The 24,906-nt window shown below is 45.4% G+C and overlaps 1 protein-coding gene across 2 annotated transcripts in view; it reads left to right on the top strand.

Annotated features, from left to right (window-relative positions):
* Positions 1–8,287, top strand: part of LOC122946077 (dual specificity protein phosphatase 6-like) — a 50,056-nt gene extending 41,769 nt beyond the window's left edge. For both annotated transcript variants that reach the window (XM_044305395.1, XM_044305396.1), the window contains exon 5: positions 242–8,287. In XM_044305395.1, the coding sequence (XP_044161330.1) occupies positions 242–546 (305 nt within the window). In that variant the 3' untranslated portion in view covers positions 547–8,287. The remainder of the gene's footprint in view (positions 1–241) is intronic.
* Positions 8,288–24,906: the final 16,619 nt, after the last annotated feature.

Here is a 24,906-nt window from a genome sequence, read left to right as displayed (position 1 = left end):
AATCATGACCTGATGATCTAGGAGACTCAATCATCTCAAATGAAAGCACCTTAAATCAAAGCTGCAGTAGATGAAAGGGGCAAGGACAATGACTGCCTGTCTGTCTCATTATGGTCCCTAGAACACAATAAATGAGTAGGTTCTTAGAGTGGATTTTCAAAATGTCACCGAATAATTACCAAAAGAAGAGGCCCTACTTATGTCCCATGTCTAATACTGGTTGTTTCTACTTGTCTTACAGATGAGGCAGCTTCCCACAACTGTGGGGTACTTGTGCATTGTCTGGCAGGTATCAGTCGATCAGTCACTGTCACCGTCGCCTACCTCATGCAGAAGCTCAACCTGTCCCTCAACGATGCCTACGATTTTGTTAAGCGCAAGAAAACCAATATCTCTCCCAACTTTAACTTTATGGGCCAGCTGCTGGATTTTGAGAAAAGCTTGGGACTCAGTAGCCCTGAGGACAATCGGCCATCTGGCCACACCTTCTTCACAAGTCCATCCAGCGATGATGTCTTCGAGCTGGACTCTTTGGACTCCACGTAGTAAAATTCTTTGAGGGCTATGCTATACGTTTTAAGCTATTATCTTTTACGGGCCTAAAGGGCTCACATAGAGGGAACATCTGCCGATTCGTTGCAGACAAAAACGACGATGCTAAGTCTAATATCTAACGTAAAACTGGAAGGGGAAAAGCAATGTATTGGATGAATATTCCCAAGTCCACCATGGTGTTACTGGAGATATATCCTTCAAAGAATTTTGAAGAAGGCGATCGAAATGCAGGACAAAAAATGAGAACCAAAGCATATAAACCGAAAGATAACCTTACAGTAGACTCTTCTAGACTTCTCACCGAGGACCAGCATCAAAACATTGTAGCCTACACCGGTAGATGTCAGCCGGTAGACTATCAGTACTATGCTTTCCCTTCCAGCATCATATGGGTTAGTATTGTTCTATGAACTGATTCACTCTTTTTTTTAATTGCTGAATTTCAGAGCGGAGGCATCAGATGTTCTAAATGAAGTCTACTCAACTGGGAATAGAAGCTCCGACCAAGAACGTATCATGTTCCTCTTTGAAATGGATCACGACAAGGACTGACTCACTTATTTTGCTTGATTGGAATGATAAATCCTGTGAATTGTGGAGTTTTAGAAAGTGAAGGAGCAGGTGGTGAATATACATGATCCATCTGGTACCCACGTACGATGATCAGACTTGGCTCTTCGCTGCACAGGAGAAGTCCAGGCCAGTCAGGCTTGGGCCTAAACATGCAAAGCCATGTGTTTCTTTTTTTGACTCTTGTACAGTATTTCTATCCTATGGCAACTTTTATAATGATGCCATTCTTCTCAGGCCCCTGGCTATTATAACTTAACAAATATAAAAAAAAAATTATAAGAACTCAGGATTACTTCTGGCATTTAAAGACCTGATGTGGGCTGTCATGCCGTATTAGAGTATTACCTATAATCCAAAGCCCTGCAGTGCAGGATGGGAGTCATCGCTTAGGAGAGTCATGGAGTTTAGTAAGGTCCATGTGAATAAGCTTTTAAAAGATTTGACCATATCGAACAAAAGGAAACTCTAGGTAGAAGGACCACATTTATCGATGCATCTTTTTTTTTTTTCAAGATACAGGGACCTTTTATTTTTTTTACAGAATATTTATACTTTTATGATTGCAGAGGACAGAAAAAAAATGTCCAGTTCTCTCAGCTGCCTTAACTTAGGGGTGAAGATCTCCCATGAGTGACCCCTCAAATGTCATAGCTGGCCAGTATGCATTTATAGTAGATGCGAATGTATTAATGTATCCGCAGCATATTACAAAAAAATGGAGAAGGATTCTTTAGAGGGGTTTTCAAGGAGTAGAATAGTGATGAAAGCCCCAGGATAGGTCATTAATATTCGATCAGTGGGGTCCACGCCAACTGATCAGCTGTTGGAAGAGGCCAAAGCTCTCCTGTGATCACCGCGGACTCTTCCTAGGCCAATAATGCCCCATTCATCAGTCACATTGCCTAGGCACAGCTCAGTCCCATTCAATACCAAGCACAGCCACTATACAAAGTATGGCGCTGTGCTTGGTAAGCTGTGAGGAGCTGTAAGGACATCCTCTTCAAGCAGCTGATCAATGGAGTGCTCAGTGTCCCCACCGATCAGATATTGATGACCTATCTGCACCTTTTAACACCATGTTGTATTTGGGTCCATTATTCCAACACATGATAAAATTCTGGCTGTCTGCTGTCACCATTAGGGGGAGCTTGTGAGCTGACTGCATACTGAGTTATTATTGAGTTCAGTGTCTAATGCCATAAGCTTTTAAAGGAGTTGTCCTGGCAATAATAAGTATGGGTTATTTATTAAAATTTTTGTAATATTCTATATTTTAATTACCATTCTGCTCTGTATCTCACAATCTGAAAACCGGTCACATGACCCTGTCCACTATGTAACTAAACAAGACGATCCTTCCGCCGTTGTCACGTCCATTGCTCTCTTCTGGTCTTAGAGCATGCCAAAAACTGATTTGCTTAAGGGTCAGTAGGTGGTACTGGCATTCTTCCCCTAGTCACGGCGCATGCGCTGTTTACAGAGGGCTAATAGCCTGGACTGGGGAAAATAATCTGGCACCACCTATTGACCACCCATGCAGATAAGTATGGTGGTGACTCTCTGGACCATAAGACACAAGAGGAGAGCAGTGGAAGTGACGTTGGTGGAAGGACCGTCTTGTGTAGTAGACGGGGTCACTGTAAATATTAAAAGGTCTATAGAAATTAAAATTACGCACCCATAATTATTTTTTCCTGAACAACCCACTTTAATAAGCTCTCCCTAGTGGTAACTAGTGATATCTATAATTTTGGACCTGCTTAGATTTCAAGGGCGGACATTTACTTTACCTGTATGTACTTCATTTACAGCCAGGTAAGAGGAATACCTTGAAATCAAATGGGTCCAGAATTTAGGCCTTCTTAAAGGGATAACGTCCCTTTAAAAATGATAAAACGGGCAGCCTTATATGAAAACAGTCTTAGGGAAAAAGTTCACAGCCAGCTGAAATCTGATTGGCTGCTGTGGGTCACAAAGCCCCATTTTTCTGAGTTGGTTTCCGAAGGCGAGGCCCAGGGCGCAGTGACCAATATTCACCGCCCTCCATGTAGTTTTATCAGATATTTTTATATATTTTTTTCCTCTCTTTTTAGAAGCCGCATGGCTTGTGGTAACGGGTGGGGCCCGCGGGGCCACAGGACTCAATATTAAAATGACTGTTAGAATCGCTGTTTCGTCCTTTAGTGACAGTGAATGTCATCGTCTGGATGTCACATTTGATGTTGTGTGATCTTAGGACGTGAGGTCAGAAATACTGCTCTGTACGCTCATTTATTGGCCATAGGAAAGTGTAACATACAATAGGCTTCAAGGGGTTAAATTGCAATCCCTTTAAAGAGGTTTTCAAGGATTAGGGTGAAAAAAAAAGGGTCTGCTTTTTTTTTTCCCCAAGAAATAGCGCCACTGTTGCCCATGGGTTGTGTCTAGTATTACAGCTTATCCCCATTCTACAGTTGTTTTTTTCTATCCCTAGACCATGGTTTGTCTGGTTTGGACAATTCCTTTTCACCTTTTGCGTCTACCTTGATCACCCAGGAGTCCCAGGGATCAGTGGTGGTTGACCACCCCTGATAAAGGCTGGAAAATTTAGTGGGGCCGGCCATCTATCTGACATGTATGGGGGGTGTTCGGGCTCTGCCCAACATATGATGGATTTCAGCATGCCTGATCTTTTGGTTTCACAAGAGATCAGCCACCTCCAAAGATGTCTGGCGACGGCCTACTCCCCTCTGCCCACTGAGGACACATGCATACTAGGCCAAACCGAGTGTGCATGTGTATGGGAGCAGAGTCGGGAGAGATAGCGGTCGGACGAACGAGAGTTCGGTCAACACCTATTGAAGATTTGGGGCCCCTCTTTATTAGCCAGCATAGAAGGGCAGCTAGAAAAGGGGTTATTTAAACCAGACGCCCACACGTGTAAGCTACACAAAATTCTGCAGTATTAATATTATTATTCACAAAGTGCAAACTTATTTTTTGCAGCTTGAGCGACTTTAGTAATTTTCCCCAGTTGTGTTGGGGAACATCGAGGTTCTAGCTATAGTGTAATAACCAGTCTACAGCACTAGGATTTACGGCAGGGCCGCACGCGCAGAGTCCGTGCCGCCATATTATAGTGCCACAGTAACCCTGTCTGCTGCTATATGGTGCCTACGTGCAGCAATGGATTACAGAGGTATGAACTATGGCTTTTAATTGGCCACAGGTTATGACTATTGAAGTTGTGAGCTCCTAGACCTGAAAACCCTTTTAGCCTCGCAGCAAAACTCATACACCCTGTTGGAGGCGGAGCATTACACCTAAAACCTAAGTACTGAATACCTGTGTCATGCTCCGCCTCCTTAGAACCTGGCCAGAGCCTCTGGTGTATCGCTCCCGGGAGGTGTCGGGACTGTGTCTCATCTCGCCTTAGTAACGGCAAGATGAGACAACCCCTTTAAGCATGGGGCTCATCATTTAAAGGGGTATTTAATTGTAGAAATATTAGATCGGTGGGGGTCCCACCAACAGTCATGAGAACAGGAACACCAAACCCTGTGAGGCCCCAGATATGAACTGAGTAGCAGGTATGGCTTGTAGACTGCTTCTACATGTATCTCTGCCGGAGATAACCCAGTACAGTGCTTGCTACTCCCAACAAGATGAATAGAGCGTAGTAGTGGGCATGCTAAACCTGCTATTCCATTCATTTCAAGAGGAGTCCCACCAGTAGTGGGAGTAACTCCCATTGAAATGAATAGAGAGTAGTAGGTATGCTCAACCTGCCGCTCCATCATTTCAGGGGAACTCCCACCGGTAGAGAGAGTAATTCCCATAGAGATGAATGGAGAGGTAGTGGCCATGCTCAACCTGCCGCTCCGTTTATTTCAAGGGGAGTCCCACCGCTAGTGGAAGTAACTCCTATAGAGATGAATGTAGTGGTAGTTGGCATGCTTAACCTGCCTGCTCCGTTCATTTTAAGAGGAGTCCCACCGCTAGTGGGAGTAACTCCCATAGAGATTAATAGAGCGGTAGTGGGCATGCTCAACCTGCCACTCCGTGCATTTCAAGGGGAGTCCCACCATTAGTGGGAGTAACTCCCATACAGATGAATGGAGGGGTAGTTGGCATGCTCAACCTGCCACTTGGTTCATTTCAAGGGGAGTCCCACCGCTAGTGGGAGTAACTCCCATAGGGATGAATGGAGCGGTAGTGGGCATGCTCAACCTGCCACTCCGTGCATTTCAAGGGGAGTCCCACCGCTAGTGGGAGTAACTCCCATAGAGATGAATGGAGGGGTAGTTGGCATGCTCAACCTGCCACTCGGTTCATTTCAAGGGGAGTCCCACCGCTAGTGGGAGTAACTCCCATAGAGATGAATGGAGGGGTAGTGGGCTAGCGCAACCTGCCACTATGTTCATTTCAGGAGGAGTCCCACTGGTAGTGGGAGGAACTCTTATAGAGATAAATAGAGAGGTAGTGGGCATGCTCAACCTGCCGCTCCATCATTTCAGGGGGAGTCCCATCGGTAGAGGCAGTAACTCCCATAGAGATGAATAGAGCGGTAGTGAGCATGCTCAACCTGCCGCTCCATCATTTCAGGGGGAGTCCCATCGGTAGAAGCAGTAACTCCCATAGAGATGAATAGAGCGGTAGTGAGCATGCTCAACCTGTCGCTCTATCATTTCAGTGGGAATCCCACCTTTTGTGGGAGTAACTCCCATAGAGATAAGTGGAGCGGTACTGGGTATGCTCAACCTGCTACTCCATTCATTTCAGGGGGAGTCCCAGTGGCAGTGCCATCAGTAGGAACTAATAGTTATGCCCTTTCTTGTGGATAGGGGATAGCTTGCTACAACCGGAATACCCCTTTAATGGTCCTCTTTTAAATGAATAAAGCCTTAATTATAAAATCACTTGCTGGCACATGGACATTACAGATGACTATTGGATCATTAAATCCCATGTACTTCAGAAAAAATAGCTTGTTACAAAGACTTGATGTTCTTATCCCATGCTCAAAAAGTGACGCAGACACAGTCAGTGGTGACACAATGCTGCGGAGTCACCTGACAGCGCTGCAGATGTCCTCAATGAGTCACAGCCATTAAACATTCCCTTATTTTCAACTTCTGTGCATTGTAGGCAATAACCAAAGATAAAACGTTTGAGCTGAATAATCCCATCCCCCGCCATCGGACCTTCACAAATCTATCCTTTTAAGCGTGAGATTTACAGTATAATCTTTTTATTTGATGAGGTAAAGGACCAGTCATAGTTTAATGCAGTCAACACATTAGGCTGAGCCGAGGACTGGGAACAAATAATCATGCGATCAGTCATCCTCGATAATTGACCTGGGTAAAGGTGCTACTGTTCACCCGACAAATCAGAAAAACGCTTATTAGTCGGCTGATCGCATCTTTCATGAGGTCCTAAAATCGTTGCTGGTGGCCAGCACATTGCCCTGTGCATTTGAAAAATGAATGGGGGGCGAATGATCGCCATTACAATCATTCGTACCCCTTTCACTTGGCATCGGGCCATGTGAAAGGCACGTTACACGAGCACCAAGAGAATTGGATACGGTCGATCGGTGCTCATTTTTGGACCTGCATCTGGCCATGTAAGACTGCCCTAAGATTATTTCTTAATCTATTTATGAAGCTGTCTGCAGAAGATGTGGAGCAAGGACAACCTAAACCAGCTCATGGAGGCAGACAGAAATTTTGACTTGAGCTTTTTGTGTGTCTGCTAAAGAGATTCAGATGTTAATTTTGGATTCTGGATTCTGACACCAGCCACGGGGGAGGTGGGGGGTGGAAATGACCCAATATGACATCATCTATGGCACCAAGACAAAAGCAATATCAGTCAATCAATGTCATACAAAATTAGGTGGACCAGTAATGGACATGTTTGGAAGATCAGTGATCAACTGAAGGGTACTGTCAAAGCTGACTGCTTGCCCTAAGCTACAAATGACAGGATATTGCCTAATTCGGCCAATTGTGCCTGGTTGAATTGGACAGTTGGTGCTATCTCACTTGGCTTTTTGTCCATAGAGCTATACAGTGAAGTGGCTAACCAATTAAGTCATACGAGACATTAAAATCTTCTCAGTAGGGGGTTTTGTTGAGGTTGGAAGACACTCTTGGTTGTTCATTCTTGGATGGTGGTTAGATTTTGTTTGATCTTTACAATCTACTGTTTGAACACCAAAGTAAGTGATGTCAGAGATCAGCTAACCTCAGCTGCTCTTGGCGCACCTTGGAGGGTGAACCACACGTTGTGGTCAATATTATCATCCAGTAGTTGACACCAATCGGAAACCCTTCTGCCTCCAAAGGAATGTATGTTTGGACAGTAGGAATGTGCAAACTAATGGTGGAATTGGTTTCAGCAGTATGGACTTAAAATGGCCATAAATTGTAGCCCAATATGACCAGAAGCCTCAGTCATCACCTAACAGCAAATGATCAGATGGTGGACAATGTGGACAGATGATCAGATTTATCTACAAAAGTATGACTTCCAAAACTACTATAATATTTCAGAATGTATTCCAGTATTTTTTTCCAGCAGTATTGTTGATGTCGACAAATGGTGGTGGACCCTTCCTACAAGTGTCAATTACAAAAGAGCCTGGTGTAATGTAGGGTTCTCAGTATTAGGTCTTTCATCCGGGTGCTCTGGTGGGAACGAGGTGCTGTACACTGAAGTTTTCATCCCACCACCTGTTCTCCCAAGTAATTTCACTTTGACCATGAGAAGGTGAGGAGCAGAGATGAGCGAATTTCCTGTTTCCGGTTTCCGTTATGCAGGAGAGGACTCCCCTGCATAACGGAAACTGAACAGATCCGTTTTGCAGCTCTAAAGGCATTCCGTTATGCATTCCGTCATAGAATTGTGTTATGTTTCGTGGTAACGGACTCCATAACACAATTCATCTTTTACCAGTAAACGAAGAGTGAACAAATTTTAAAATATGAAATTCGCTCATCTCTAGTGAGGAGCTGAGAAAGTCCCTTCTTTGAGCTATCACAATAACCGTCTAGGAGGGAAGATGGAACAATGTATTATGCAAGTACGGGGAAATGTCTTTTTAATTAATGACTTGTATATTCATTATTTGTTGTACGATTTTTCAGTAAAATAAATTGCACCTTTTTTCTAACTCTGCACAGTCATTTATTATAAATTGTGCATAAATACTCTCACTAGCTTTGGAGTCTACCAATAATAGAAGGGATTGCTGTGTAGGGTATCAGGATCCATCAACAGGCATAAGATGTTTTATGATAGACTGCAGACAAGAAACATATCTGCACCCTGCTTCTGGCATTTGAGGTGTCTCAAGCCCAATGGCTGGGAGAAGAGGTCTTCATGGAGCATGGAGAGACTGAGGTATCGGCACATACAATATAAATGTTCCAGTAGATAATCTAAGTCAAGGAAAACAATCATGTTTGGTCATTGAGGATAACCCTTGACAGGCCCAAGTTTGAATTTCTAGTAGACATGAAGGAACCATCTGGGGAGACCTCAGAAAGAAGCTCCTGTTATGGGCATTAAAGGGAACACCGGAGGAAGGCTGAGTTGAGAACCTGGTAGGGTAATGGGAGCATCTCATCTAGACAATGAAGTAACACCTGGTATAAGAACTGGAGGTAGCACCTGCTATAGACACTGAATGAGATACTTGGTATATACACTGAAAGGATCATCTGGTATAGACAATGAAGAGAGCACTTGCTATAGAAACTAAAGGAATCAACTGGTATAGACTCTGAAGGAAGCCCCTGTTATAGGCATTGGAGGGATCACCAGTATAGTCACTGAAGGGATTACCTGCGGATAACATTAAAGGGAGGAACTGATATAGGCACTGATTGGAGCATCTGATATAGGAACTGAAGGGAGTTCCAGGAGAAGGAAGCACCTGGTAAAGTCAATAGATGGGGCACCTGATATAGAGAGTAAATAGAAACTAATGGGAGCACCTGGTATAAGCACTGAAGGGAGCAGCAGATATAGGCACTGAAGGCAGCCCCTGGTATAGACACTGAAGGCAGCCCCTGGTATAGGCACTGAAGGTTGCACCTGGTGTAGAGAATGAAAGGAACCCCTGGTATAGGCACTGATAACATCACTTGGCTTAAACACTGAAGTGATCACCTTTGGAGACTCTGGAGGGATCATTTGTATAGGCACTGAAGTGGTCACCTGTAAAGGCACTGAAGGGATCATTTGGTATAGAACTTAAGGGATTACCTGGGGGAGACTCCGAAGGGATTATTTCTGGAGACACTAAAGGGATCACTTGGTATAGAACTGAAGAGATTGGAGACTTTGATGAGAGCATATGATAAAGGCTCTGAATGGAGCATTTCATATAGATGAATGGATCACCTGGGACAGAGACACCACAAGGGGTACAGTTATTACCTGTCCATGTTATTTGTATTTTGTAGAAATATCTACAACTGAGCATAATGTTTTTATAGTTGTACTTATTAGTTCTGTATCACACATACCAGTGATCTATTCATAGTCAAACACATTTAATGGCAGTATTTTAGGACTGTGGACATGACCATCTATGCCATGATCTACCATCTACTGCCTTCAAAACCCTAAGAGAAGCCATCAGATATCTTGTTTTTACCTTTCCAACAATGACTTTTTTTACCTGCCGACATTCTTCTTTCTGTTTAAATATTTTCCTCAGTTCCATCTGTTTCTAATGTAATGCTGATATCTGACAGTGGAGCATATTAGCATTTTCTTGATTTGGTGCTTCATGATGATTAGCAAATCTTTACTTCTCTAAAATAACATCAGTAAATAGCAAAGACTTGTCATCAGAAAGCAGTCATATCTGTAAGTCAGCGCACAGCAAAGATTTGTGACTGGAGACTTGCATTGATTTGTGAGGCTACATCCATTGTCCAGCTACAACCAGATCTTCATGTTTCACCTTCATTGGATCTTCTCAAGATGTTCTAGTCAACCCATTGTAGAAAGTCCTTTTTTCCCCCAATAATATGCCTAACATAAAGACAGACTTTGCCGGTGCTATTACATGCAGCGATCTCCTCCACAGCATGGGGAGGAGCGATTGTCATGCCATTACTCGTTCCCATACTGTATAGTGGTTTGCCGGCAGCAGATCATGATTAGACACCACGATCTGCCGCAGGCAAACGATAATTTTTTAACATGTAAAAAGATTTGGATTGCCCGATGAACGAGCGTTTGCTCGTTCATCGGGCAATTGGTGGCAGTATTACACTGCCAGATGATCACTAAGGAGCGTTCATACAAACACTGGTTAGCGATCATCTGCCGAAAAATCTGCAGGTGTAATACAGGCTACTTATTCCTACATCTGCCATAAATGTAATGCAATACCAATAAGATGGAAGCCTTTATTATTCCAGTGCCAGTGTGCCAACCAATACCATCCAGTCTGCATCCCTTAGGGGGGCCAGGTCTTAATGATGACCATCCTCATCTTTTGTTGGCTTTACTTCTTCCAAATCATCCTTCAAAGTCTCCATGTCCTAGATAAGTCAGCAATATGTAGAGAGAAGAGGAGCTGGATGTTCCTCATGACATATTCTCATCAATATTAGATGATGTGGAAAAGGAGGAAAAGAAAATGGCAGAAGAAGGGCTCCCACCTGAAGGTCAGGAGAGCGCTGGGGTTAGAGAAGTGTGTATGCCAGAGCTGATTAATATTCTGTATTAACTGTCAAATAACCTGCAGGAGATTGCAGGCAAGAACAGCAATAATATGCATATTGTCCCCCCACCTAACCAGCCAAACCCCAGACCAACAACAGCCCCTGTTTAAAGGTGCCACACGGCCATTAACAATGAAGAAGAACTATACAGTGCAGTCTTCATTATTAAATGAAAGGCAGCTGCGGGCTAATTGGCCTTGTGGTTCTTCACCGCAGCCCAGCAGCTCCGTGTGGCCATAACCTAAGGCAGAGTGGCCTAGGTATACCTGATTTATAGTGATTTGTGACGAATTAATTAATAACGAATCAAATTTCTTGGCTAACTTCGGAGAACTTGCCAAATGGAACTTTTCAAAACTTTTCTCATCTCTAGTAACGATGGTCGACCATCAGTTTGAAAAGTTGAGCAATTTCTAAATTTTACCACCAAAAAGCGAAGTATAAAGCTTCATGCACAAGACACAGGATCAATAGGCACTAAATGTGATGCCACATGGTGCACCAAATTACAGAGAAACTTAGGTAGAGCTTGATGGACAAACATCTTCCAGTTTTGAAAGGTTGGCCAATATGGAATGAGAGCCTCAGATACCGTAAGACAGAACTTCAGGAAAATGAATCCACTATGTTTGTCCATAGTCCTTTCATTAGTGTACAGGCGTAGTGAAGTTTTGTGATGAGTGATGAGTTCCCTGGAAGTGGATAGGATGACATAATGCTCAATATCTGTACAGACGAGGAACCAAATCACAGTCTTCACACAGTGAGCAGAGCTGTAGGCTCTTTGGACTTCCGTTCCCATGGACTCCTTTCCCTCAGCGCTCAGCAACATCCTGCAAGCTGCTTCCGGGGAAGGCTTTCCTGCTCATAAAGGGGAAGTGTAGCTTCCTGATATGCCACTGATAAGCTCTTCTAGTATATTGACTAACATGGAGCCTGACATATTAACTATTTCCAGGCAACACCATTTAACAATAGGACAATCTCTGTCTGTGGTTCTTGTTCATAATTAAGTGAAATGAAGGTGGACAATTCTATAGAATTGTACTGTATCGATGCACTTATAGCTGCCATTTTGATGATGAATTTTACAGACTGAACTTTAATGGAGGGATGAGACTCTACCACAGTACAATAGGATTCTCCAATGGGCAGTCCAGCCCTGGGCCAGTGGAATCCCTCACCGCCTACAAGCTACGGGCAATGGTTTACTGTAACCACCAGACAACATTCTTAGAGCTAACTCCATGTGTGGTACCATGTGTTCATACCAAATTATCACAGGTCCTTGCTGAACATCTGGACATCTCTAAAAGAATGTGCACTAATATGGAGTTGGTTTCTCTTAGCTTAGATTTAGAATGTAACAGCTGGACTTTACATCCATTTAGCCATAAAAGCTTTAATGAAGTTGACTACTGATGTTGGATGACGAGTCCTGGCCCACAGCACTTCAAATTCATCCCATGGGAAATTGTTCTGGTCCTGAGCAGGCCACTGTGCATTAGACTCAAGCATTCTTTGAAGTTGATCTGCTCTTGAACCAGGTTCATGCAGTCACTCAGAATTTGGTAAGTTGACTTGTTGGAAAGGTGCCTTCCTATGATGGAAACCATTGAGGTCTTCAGAAGGACTCATTCTACTTGTAATGTTTGTTGATGGGTTACAGACAGAGTGGGGATGGTGATTCTTATTAAAACTTAACTTTTAATTCATTTGATAGACTAAAGTCCCTAGATATTTTTATTTGATAACAAAAAATAATAACACAAAAGATAGTGAATAACGTGGTGCACGGCGGCACCTAAGATAACCGGTAGTCCTACCGTTTTGCTGGAGTCCTTCAGGTTTGTATAGATATTCAGTAGATGTGGTATTACTGAAGAAAGAGCAGTTAGTGCTGGACAGGGGTATTGGTGGGTTCTGGGTCCCTAGACAACCCTATGATGTGGGTGATAGCGTGACCCTAGCGTCCTAATCACGGAGCACCCGTTCTAATAAGAACGACCCCGTCTGGAACCTTGCTCTTTTTCTACTTGGCCCTATTGTGCCCTAGTGCAGCTAATCCCTACACGCATGTTTCGTGTCATAACTCATCAGGGGAATATTGAGCACATACAGGGGGGCAATACAATAACGTATGGTGTTGGTACCCGTAAATCAGTGATCAACACACACAGTTATCAAAAATGACAAAAAAGACACATTGATATCTTACAGGTGGTAGCCCCTATTTTAGGCTCTACACATGTATCAGGGCTCAGTACGTACCTAGGGATGAGAAGGCAGTGTTGAATGGGCAGCCTAGTGATGATAGGATCCCTATTCATGAGCGATATCATAGCCTCAGGATACATCGCTGCGCTCATGAATAGGGATCCGGTTATCTTAGGTGCCGCCGTGCACCACGTTATTCACTATCTTTTGTGTTATTATGCACTTTTTTTGTTATCAAATAAAAATATCTAGGGACTTTATTCTATCAAATGAATTAAAAGTTAAGTTTTAATAAGAATCACCATCACCACTCTGTCTGTAATCTTAATTATAGGTGATCAAGTCATCAATTAACATATAGCTTTCCTCTATTTGTTGATGGGTTGTCCAAATACTTTTACCCCTGTGGTTGATTTTGTTCTTACATTATGTTGATCCGAGCCTCAGAAATCCAGGATGACCAAAGTCTTCAATTTCCTGATGACCGTAACTTATTAAGTATGAATTAGTTGTCCTTAAATCTACTCTAAAGCGGGTTAAATGGAAAGGATATGCTCATTTCCTTCCCATAATATATTTTTGCAGTCAAAGCAACAGAATTATTACCCTCCCTGATCACTTGTCGCCATGTGTGCAGATGACTCGGGTTAACAACAATCATTGTTTCCTAGTCTCGTAGACCTGGCTGACCCTGCCGTACACTTTGCTCCTCCATATCCTCCTGTGGAGCTCTATATGATTTTTTTTGCCCTGTAGCTACATACAGTATTCATGGCAGAAGTACTTGGAGACTTCCGGCATGAGATGGACAAGTCCGGCTTCCATCCTGTCCACCTATCATTGCCAAAGAGAACTTTGACCTTGACTGTGAATAAGGAAGTGGACATCAGTGGTGCACCATGACCTCCAGTCACATAGGAATCTGGGAACTAGTTATGTTTTGGGAAATAGGAGACCACACATGAAGAAGACCTAAGTATAGCTGTGAGGGATGAAACTAGATGTGGTCAGTGGAGATTCTCCTTCGAAACCACACGATGGTACGGCACTATGTGACACTGTTTATCTGGACATTGTAAGGCACTATTCATTCGAGCTCTGTATGGTCATATATATTTAGGTACTGGAATATAACATTTATCTGAACACTGTTTGGCACTTATTGGGGCACTGAATGGCAATGATAAACGGGTGATTAATGCGACATAATGAAAATCAGACCTCATATAGGACATGACAACCTCTTTCTTACAATACTAGAACCAGCTGTGTACCTCACATGGATCCAGAGATTTCTTCAGTCATTGCTCAGACTGCTCTGCTAGGTTTATTTTAAGCTGGCAGCTCAGGAGGCATGTCCTTTCTGCTGCAGCACTCTCCCTATCACAGCTCAGGGAGTGTGTCCTTTCTGCTGCAGCTCTCTCTCCCTGTAACTGTCACAGGTTCTACCATTAGATCCGACTGGTGGCAGTTAAAGGATGGAACTGAGCATGTGTGTCCACCCAGTGTCAGACTGGTTCACCAGTGGATCCTGCGGTGGTCCCAGGCTCTGACACAATAATGTATCCCTAACACAACAAGGCTCCCTAGATCTATTCAACTGGGAGAAGACTTTACATCCAAAAAATTGCCACTAGTGAACAAGGGCCCCCAAAGCAGTTAGCATGGGGGGACACATGGTGGCTAAGTCACTGCCAACTATATGTAAGTGTTTACATGCTTCTCAATGTTTAGGTTGGTCAAATCGGGGCACTCAAACCACCAACTCCCCCCAGGAAACGCCACTGACTCTGCCCAGAACCGACCACTTAAGAGGCAGGGTTACCATTGCCCACGCCCACGTTTGGTCAGAGGCAGCCCGAATTTGCAGAGAAATAAGGAACAATCCTTGCAAATTCAGGACAGTTGGCAACTATGGGTTTATTAAAGGCTGTTGCCCTGCGTTTTTTTGGGGGGAGGCCTGGATTTTGTTGGTTTGTTCTGTTTTGTCTCCCCTGCCTCCGTGTCCTTTCATTTATTTCAGTGGTACTTACCAATTGGAGGGCATCTTTGAGTCAGCTGTTCTGGGCAGTTGCAGAGAGAGCAGAGCCTCTAGGTGTAATGGTAACGCCCCCGTTGCTCCTAGAGGCTCATTTCGATATATTATACCATCATTTTTCTCAGTAATGTGGACACATATGAACATGGGACCAACACAGATGCCTTCAGCTGCCAAGCGCACATGTAACAGGTCAGCCAGTGTCATAGGTACAAAGCTGCTGACAGATGCCCTTTAAATAGGCAGATAGATGTAAAGCTATGGAGCGATTTAAAAAAAAAAAAATCTGACTGGTGATTTTTCTGAATTTACCCCAGATTAGCACACATAATGAATCTGCTAGACAATTATTCCAAATCCTCCGCCACATTTAGTTAGTAAGGAAACCCCCTTTTAAAAAGGGCTTCTTCTTCTTCTTCTTTCCCGTTTCTATGGCTCCACATTCATAGCCAAATGTGATCATTTATTTGTGTCATCTGCTTTTGGGCAGCAGTCAATCTGCTAACGGGCAAACATGCACTTATCAGAGCATTAATCTTTCCAAACTTGGCAAGCGAGCGCCTGTCAGCAGAATAGGAACGAGGGAGATAAAGCTGCAGTGTATTACCCGGGCCCTCCGCCTGTTATCGGGATGTAGCAGAGCTGGATTCTTGTTTCTGCATTAATGTAGGGGGTGAAGTGGCACCAGGGATGCACCTCCAATAAAGCCAGGTGAGGCAATTGCCTCAGGCAGCAAAACGTAGAGACAAGTGGGGGTGGTCGCAGGGCCATGGGAAATGAGCGCTTCCATTGTGGAAGTGCTTATCTCTCTATAGTTAGCTGTATGCCTTTATCAGTAGGGAGAGAGGGGGGGCGCCGTTTCAATTTTTGCCTCAGGCAGCAGAGGCCTCAGGCTAAGTGCGCCCCCGAGTGGCCCTTTAAATTGTCTCATTCTTTCTGGGCCTACTCTCACATATAGGTCTTTCTTTTCTGTAGCTAAGTCCGTTTAGACTTTCTAACTAACCAGGGGGTGGACTTAGTCCATCACCTGGGTAACCTAACCAGATCTGCCAGTTAGTTAACTATTTATTGTCCATACATTGCCATTAGGGATACAAGATGCACAAAGAAAAGTGTGCCTTCACACGCTGTGGATTTTGTTGCAGAATTTTCCTCGACTGAAAATCAGTTCAGTTTATTTCAAAGGGGCGGCAAGAACATGGATCCTCATTCACCCTAAATCACGTCATTTTATCCCGTAGCATTAAATAACCCTTCTTTGAGGCACTGCACTGACTAAAGTTAATGGGAGCAGCACTGCAGTTACCAGCTCTCTTCACTACAAAATGGATGGAGCTGTGGAGTTCGAGCGCCAACTTCCAGCATCGTCACTATACAGCTGATCGGTGGGGGTGCGGAGTGCCAGACCTCCACCAATCCCATGAGGTTGAGCATGGACCCTGCTGCCCTATTCATTCTCCATGGGACTGCGAGAAATAGCTGAATAGCTCCATCAAGACCCCCCATTCTAGGGATCGGTGGGTTTCCCTGCAGTCAGACCCTCACCAATGAGTTAAAAATATAAATTAATATAAAGCACAACCCCTTTAATGCCTATCCACCATATTGTCTGACTTCTTGAGTCTGACTTCTTGAGTCTGACTTCTTGAGTCTGACTTCTTGAGTCTGAAGTGTAAATGGGGATTTAAAGATCATAATGGACCAATCAGAGTAACGTTGCAGGTTGAGCTGATGGCCAATCAGGTGTTGAGGCTCAGTCAGGGGTGAGGAGCAGGGGCGGACTTGTCCATAGACCCTACAGGAAGACTACCCAGCGGGCTGATGCCCAGGGGGCCACCTGAGCCTTCCTCGCAGCCGACAGCCAGGTAAGTAATGATCTGACTCTCCCCTCCTGAATTCAACTGTACTGCCATCCTGAAGCAACTGGAGTATCTGCCACTGCCCACCACAGAGGGGAAGTTTTTGGGGAGGTAATTTGTGCTGCACTGTGGTATTTGGCTTTGCTGAGATGCTACTTGTCCACCCACTATAAAAAGTAGCAAGAGTAGCACAAAATCACAAAAATCCGCACATTTTTCAGCAAAACTGTCATGCAGTAAAATTTGCGACTTTTTTCCCAACAGAATTCTAGTAGAAATGGAGTCATTGATTCCCCCCCTTTAGTTTTATACAGCGCTCACATGCGCTTACGTATAGTGCACACACAAAGGGTCAAACTGTGCCCACATTGCACCAAACAGTTCATTTGGAAGGTTTTTTATCTAGAAGGTTTGCTGCATGCCACAAACTCAGCTCTGCTGCATCTGACAAACTTGACAATATCTGACAGTCTCAACTCTGATAGGCACATTATATGACATACTGTATACACTCAGCCTGCTACATCTGAATGCAAATCGCATAAAAGTAATGAATGGATAGATAGATATGATTGGTCTATAACAAAATGCAGATGAGGTGTATCACAAAACGTAGGTTTCTTGGTGTTTGTTCCTACACAAGGAAAGTCCATAAACAATAAAAGTCACCTTTTCTCCTGGGTGTCCATTCACATCCTGTTAGCAGTTCAGCCTCATCAAGTCCATAGGCGGCCTGTTTGCCTTTAGAGGGGCCTGAGTCCTCCAGCCCGGCTCAAGCCGCAAATCCCAGCACAGCCCTCAGTTCACAGCACACAGGACTCCTGAGCTCCACTGTCAGAGGGAGGTAAATCCACACACCTGGCAGTGCTGGCTGGTTTTTATGCCTGGCAAAACCCGGCCTGGAACATGGGGAGTAGTCACCCACCCAGCACTTTGACTACTCCCAGTAAGAGCCGTCCCGGATCAGCTATGACAGCCATGCTAAATCTCATGGTGTCTATTAGCAATAGTGCAGTGTCCCACATCTGTGTGAAAAAGGAACGCTTCAAACATCAGAATTTTCTGTACTTATTGAATTGTAATGTATAGTATTTTTATTATCTGGCTGGCAATGTAGTTTCAGTCATTCGCCCCTAGGTGGCATCACATAGTATAAATAGTGTGTGTGGGGGGGGGGGGTCCTAGCTAACAGCAGTTTTTAGAATGTAGTTGGTGAGAGGAGGAAGAAGCATGTTCATGGAGGAGAGACACAGACTAAAGTCACCATGTAACTGCCATACTTTCCTCTGGGCCCTGATTAAGCTTAGAGAAGATATCTACAGAAGACCAGCACCAGACAGTGAGTCTATACACTGAGATGCAAGGAGACTAGTGAGGGTAACAGCTAACTAAGGCTTATGGACCTCATTAGCACAAGTGATCAGGAGAAGCTTTCAGAGTGCCTGAACACAACCAGACAATTTAGGCCAAATTGTCATTATCACTAACTTAACCTTCCGGGTGGTAGTGAGAAAACATAAAATCCGTTTCTAGGAGAGTTTCCTGACAAAGAATGAAGCAGATGTGTTTGCCTACGGTGAGGGGGACGCTCTTAAAGAAAAACTCCTAGATAAATAATTATTAGCATCTTCAGTGCCAGTGTGCTGTGAAGTAAATATAGGATTTCTACCAGGATCCTTTCCTGCCAAGAGTCTACTCCTAAAAGGACAATTCCTCGAATACATTTGCCACTACCAGATAATAAAATACCTTTGAACTTTTTATGCATACAAAAGCTGTCCATTGATGAACTGTACCAACTGTCCAGAGACTATTGATCTTCAGTAAATGTTCAACTGGTTTCCAATTACTGACTCCTCATTCTTACAACTACTTCTCTCAACATTTGCACCTAACGGTGTCGGCGTCACGAACCAGGGGCCCAGCCACAAGCACCCTAAACATCACCACCATCAATGGCACCTCAACCAATATCTGTCTGGTGTTCCCTGCAATAGAGAGTGCCCCGGAAGATCTCGTGCTGTCTTCCCATCCACTGCACTGCCGACCCAGGGAGGCATCTGCTAACCGAGAGTACATGAACTATTGCACCCATCGGCCCACCGTGAGCCTCATGGTCTGGCATGCTGCAATAGCTGCTACTGACACATAAAATACTGTCTAATACTTCACCGAGGCCAGGAACCTCGGTGAAACATACCTTCCATCCACAATGATTCCAGGTACCTTCTTACATACCCCCATTTGTTCAACCCTGAGGGGGTGAACACCTGCCATACAGAATACCCGGGACAGGGCATCCGCGTTTCAATGCAACCGGTCTGCCCTGTGTTCCACAGAGAACTTAAAGTTCTGTAAGGACAGCAACCATGTGGTGACTCAGGCATTTCTCCCTTTGGCCTGGCTCATCCACTTGAGAGGGGAGTGGTCGGTCACCAGGCAGAACTTTCTCCCCAACAAATAGTAGCGGAGAGACTCAAGTACCCACTTGATAGCCAGGCACTCTCTCTCCACTATACTATACTGGATTTCGGCTGGGGTGAGCTTGTGGCTTAAAAAGACAATGGGATGCTCCTCCCTGTAACTTCCTGAGAGAGTACAGCACCGAGACCTACTTCGGAGGCATCTGTCTGTACCACAAACTCCCTATTGAAGTTGGGCATCACCAAAACTGGTGGCCCACACAGGTGACTGGTGACCCGACTTCAAAGGGGAAAAAGCCTCTTCCGCCCGCTCATCCCAGCGAACCATCACTGATTTTCTTCCTTTCAAGAGTTCTGTCAAGGGCGCGGCTATAATGGCAAAGTGGGGAACAAATCTCATGTAATAGCCTATCATTCCTAGGAACAACTTTACTTGTTTAGTGGTGACAGGTCGGGGCCAATTCCTTATCGCCTCTATTTTGTTCACTTGGGGTTTGATCACTCTGCGCCCAATGACATACCCCCGATATTTTGTCTCCTCTAACCCTATTGCGCATTTTTTTAGGTTAGCGGTTAGTCCAGCTTTTCGAAGGGAGTCCTCTACAGCCTGCACTTTGGGCAGGTGACTTTCCCATTCGATACTGTCAATGACAATATCGTCCAGGTAAGCTGAAGCGTACCGACGATGTGGTCGCAGCACAATGTCCATTAGCCTTTGAAAAGTGGCGGGGGTGCCATGCAGAACAAAGGGTAACACCTTATACTGATACAGCCCCTCTGGTGTGATGAAGGCTGTTTTCTCTTTGGCAGTCTCCGTTAAGGGTAAGTACCCTTTGGTGAGGTCCAAAACAGAAAAATATCGGGCTTGTCCTAACCTCTCAATCAGCTTGTCTGCCCAGGGAATGGGATACGCGTCGAACTTAGATACCTTGTTTAATTTTCGAAAATCTTTACAAAACCGCAACGTCCTGTCCTGTTTGGGTATCAGTACTATAGGGCTGGCCCACTCACTTCTAGACTCCTCGATGACGTCTAGTTGTAGCATTAGTTGTACTTCCTCAGAGATGGCCTGTCGCTGAGTCTCGGGTACCGGTATGGTTTCAACCAGATTTTGGCCTGAGGCTCAGTGACAATGTCATGCTGGATTATGGAAGTGCGTCCAGGGAGGTCTCAGAACACATCCGTGTTCCTGCTGACAAACACCCTGGCCTCCAGAGTCTGTTTCGAGGAGAGGCTGTAAGCAATCTTCACTGTGGCAACCACTTCTCTTATATCAGACTTAGAGGCCGGAACCTCTCCCCCTAGAAAACTCGGCCACGGGCTATCGTCAGTACTGGTCTCCCTATCCTTCCATGGTTTGAGTAAATTCACATGGTACACCTGGTCCGGCTTCTGCCGCCCTGGCTGGTGTACCTTGTAGTTTACTTCTCCAACCTTTTTGAGTACCTCGTAGGGTCCCTGCCACCTAGCCAGTAGCTTACTGTCCACTGTCGGTACCAGAACCAAAACCCTATCTCCGGGGTTAAAGATCTGGACTTGAGCCTGCCAATTATACACCCAACTTTGAGCTCGCTGAGCTGCCTCCATATGTTCCTTTACCAGCGGCAACAAGGTTTCCATACGTTCCTGCATCTGGGTGACGTATTCAACAACACTTTTATATGTGTGGGTTGTTGCTCCCACGCCTCTTTGGCTATATACAACAGACCGCGAGGATGTCTGCCATATAGCAGTTCGAAGGGCGAGAACCCAGTAGTGGCCTGGGGCGCTTCTCGCACTGCGAACATAAGATCGGGCAGAAGGAGGTCCCAGTCTTTTCTATCCTTAGCTACTACTTGTTTTAACATAGTTTTTAACGTTTGATTAAACCTTTCTACTAGGCCGTTAGTTTGCGGGTGATAGACGGATGTCCGTATCTGTTTGATATTCAGCAACTTACAGAGCTCCCGCATGACCTTGGACATAAAAGGAGTCCCCTGGTCAGTCAGAACCTCTTTGGGTATCCCCACTCGGGAAAACATCTCCATTAACTCTTTTGCTATGAGTTTGGCCGATGTATGTTGCAGTGGCACCGCCTCCAGGTACCGAGTGGCGTAGTCCAGGACGATCAAGATGTGTTGGTGCCCCCTAGCGGACTTCGGTACTGGGCTTACGAGATCCATAGCGATTCTCTCAAATGGTACCTCAATAACCAGGAGTGGCACTAAGGGACTGCGGAACAGGTGCTGGGGATAGTGGTTTGGCAGGTCGGGCAAGATTTACAAAAGTCATCCACCTCTCTAAAGCCATTGGGTCAGTAAAACCGTTCTATTATCTGGTCCTGTGTCTTCTGCAGTCCAAGATGACCCCCGAGAACATCGACTCGGCCCCAGGTTGTACACCATCAAGTATTACCAGATTCTCCCAGGCCCGGGATAGGGTTGGGTCTCGGGGTTGGGCAGTACCTAAATTATCCGCGGAGACGTTGAGGTCTGCCAACTCAGGTCCTGGTGGCAATTCCTCCCTGTCTCCCACCATTACCCTGCTCGAGGTTGTCTCCTCCTCTTCCGCTGAAGTGGCGGTCACCCCTACTGCTGGCCCTTTGGCCTCAGGTTCCCAGAGTTCTGTCCGTCCCCCTGAACAAGTCCATTCTCCTTGGCTTATTCCTGTCTCAGGGGTATCCTTAACTCTCACAACCAGCCATAGGGCAGGGAAACCTGGAAAGTCTGTCACTATTATGAGTTCATAGTGGAGATTTGTGGCGACTGGCACTTCGTGTGTCCACCTGCCGGCCACCGTCATTAGAGACACCAGCGCGGTAAGGTAGTCTTTCAAGTCTCCATGAATGCACATCATCCCAACTTTCCAGCCAGTATACTTAGCGGATCGCACCAGGGTAGCCCTTACAAGGGTCACCAAGCTCCCTGAGTCCAGCAGCGCCTCCGCTTGAGTGTCTCCCACTTCCACCTGGCACAAGTGGTCTAGAGCTCCGGGGTACCTGTGATAGTGATTGTTGGTAACCACAATTAGTGTCCATGGGCTCAACCCGATGAGGACACTCTGCCCTGGTGTGGCCAGATTCCTGACACCGCCAGCAGATTAACTGGGTCCGGCCCATAGGGGGAACCCCCCGGGGGTTTTCATTGGCTCAAACCGGTGGGCCTGGGGTGGGGAGTTCTGGAGTTTGCCTGCCCTCCTCCCAAAAGAACCCCCCTTGAGATTTTTGGTAGCCTTATAGCGTTCCAACAGGTCCACCATTTCCAGGGCATTTCCAGGAGATATCTGGCCGATCCAGTGCTGAAGAGGGGGTGGCAGCGCCTTCCAGAATATGTCAGCCAATAGTCTATCAAGCATAGCCTTGGGACTCAGCACATCAGGCTGCAGCCACTTTTGCAAAAGGTGGAGTAAGTCATAATACTGGGGTCTCGCGGGCTCAGCCAGCTTAAACCCCTACTGATGTACTCGCTGGGCCCGGACCAACACATTCACCCCCAGTCTTGCCAAAATCTCACCCTTTACCTTCGGGTAGTCGGCCGATTGATCGTCCGAAAAGTCGAAATACACCCGCTGGGACTCTGATGCTAGGTAAGGAGTGACGACCTTAGCCCACTGGTCTGAGGGCAGCTTTTCCCTGGTGGCCACTTTCTCGTACATCGCCAGGTAGCTTTCGATGTTGTCTGCGGGTGTCATCTTAGAGATCGCTGCACAGACTGATTTCCGGGCATCTTGGATGCTTGGGGTTGCTCCTGCTGTCTGCAAAGCCATCATGTGTTGTAGCAGCAACTGGTTGGTCTGTTGCTGCTACTTATTAGCCTCCCGTTGGTGCAGGTTTGTCTCTCGCTGCTGCAAATTAGCCTCCATGAGGGCCTTCACAACAGCCTCCATTTTGTCATGGGGCACTGGTTGGAATACAGCTGGTTTGATGTACGACATACAACTGTGCCCAAAAATGCAAACCCAAAAATATATTGGCTTCACGACAGCCTCACTGCGTCCTCCCGCATCCTCCACCAATTGTGGGGATTCGCTCTGTAGTTAGGACTAGCGGATGCAGTATAGAGGCAAAGTACACGGTTCTTGAATCAAACAGCGTTGTTTATTCACAAATTGGTGTATAACAAAATGCAGATAAGGTGTATCACAAAACACAGGTGGATTGTTGTTTGTTCACACACAAGGAAAGTCCATAAACAATAAAAGTCACCTTTTCTCCTGGGTGTTAATTCACACCCTGTTAGCAGTTCAGCCTCATCAAGTCCATAGGCGGCCTGTTCGCCTCTAGAGGGGCCTGAGTCCTCCAGCCCGGCTCAAACCTCAAATCCCAGCACAGCCCTCAGTTCACAGCACACGGACTCCTGAGCTCCACTGTCAGAGAGAGGTAAATCCACCACACCTGGCAGTGCTGGCTGTTTTTTTTGCCTGGCAAAACCTGGCCTGGAACAGGGGGAGTAGTCACCGACCCAGCACTTTGACTACTCCCAGTAAGAGCTGTCCTGGATCAGCTATGACAGCCATGCTAAATCTCACTGTGTCAATTAGCAATAGCTGCTGCTGCTGACACATAAAATACCGGCTCTAACTTCACCGAGGCCAGGAACCTCGGTGACACATACCTTCCATTCACAATGATTCCAGGTACCTTCTTACAAAAGATAGATAGATAGATAGATATACAGAGAGATAGAGATAGATAGATAGATAGATAGATAGATAGATAGATAGATAGATAGATAAAAAGATAGATAGATAGATAGATAGATATTTCCAGCAGGGGAAGTGTTACAGATGGGTGAGGGTTACACTGAGGTGCCAATGTGCCCAGTGAGTACCCAGCCCCTAACAGTAGGAGTGGTGGTGCCCACTGGAGGATCACTGAGGGGGCATGCAGAGAATGACTATAGATGCACATTTCAGATGAGTCGGTCCTGTGTTGTGGTGATCTCACCAGCCAGCCCAAAGAGACGGGAGAGCGTGCGGCTGGTAAATGTTCCAGATCATCATCTCCACACATCAGATGGAGAATGAGAGTCAGGCCTCGTGCATACCATTGTATTTATTATCCGTGCGGCCGTTTCGCAGATTATAAAACATGTCTTATTGCAGATCTGTGGTTTGCCAACCAAAATATGGATACATTCGCGTGCATGAAGCAGCTGTGTATATATATATATATTTTATTTTATTTTTTGTCCTTGATTATTATTTTTGCCCCCAGTGTTCTTACACCCACTGCCTTACAATTTCTTCTTGCCCATGTGTCCCTTCCCAAAAAGGGTGCATTGGGTATTGGGAACCCTGTGCTCTGTGTAGTATCCACTCTCTTTAGTTTCCTGCACTGATCCTCTTTGGGGGCAAAATCAGGGTATTTGTTAATATATAATTGTCCATAGAGATCTATACATAATGTCCCATTCACTGGAATCTGTATATGTAAGTAAACATCGCCCCCTGCAGGCGCAGTCCTATATCAGCAGCCGAGTGTGCGCTCTCTCTCTCTATCTTCAAAAAGTGCTCAAATAACAGTGTCATAT

This window comes from Bufo gargarizans, chromosome 9 (genome assembly GCF_014858855.1).
Source record: "Bufo gargarizans isolate SCDJY-AF-19 chromosome 9, ASM1485885v1, whole genome shotgun sequence".
Lineage (NCBI taxonomy): Eukaryota > Metazoa > Chordata > Amphibia > Anura > Bufonidae > Bufo > Bufo gargarizans.
The sequence above is the reverse complement of the archived record's forward strand: the minus strand, read 5'-3'. Positions and strand labels throughout refer to the sequence as shown.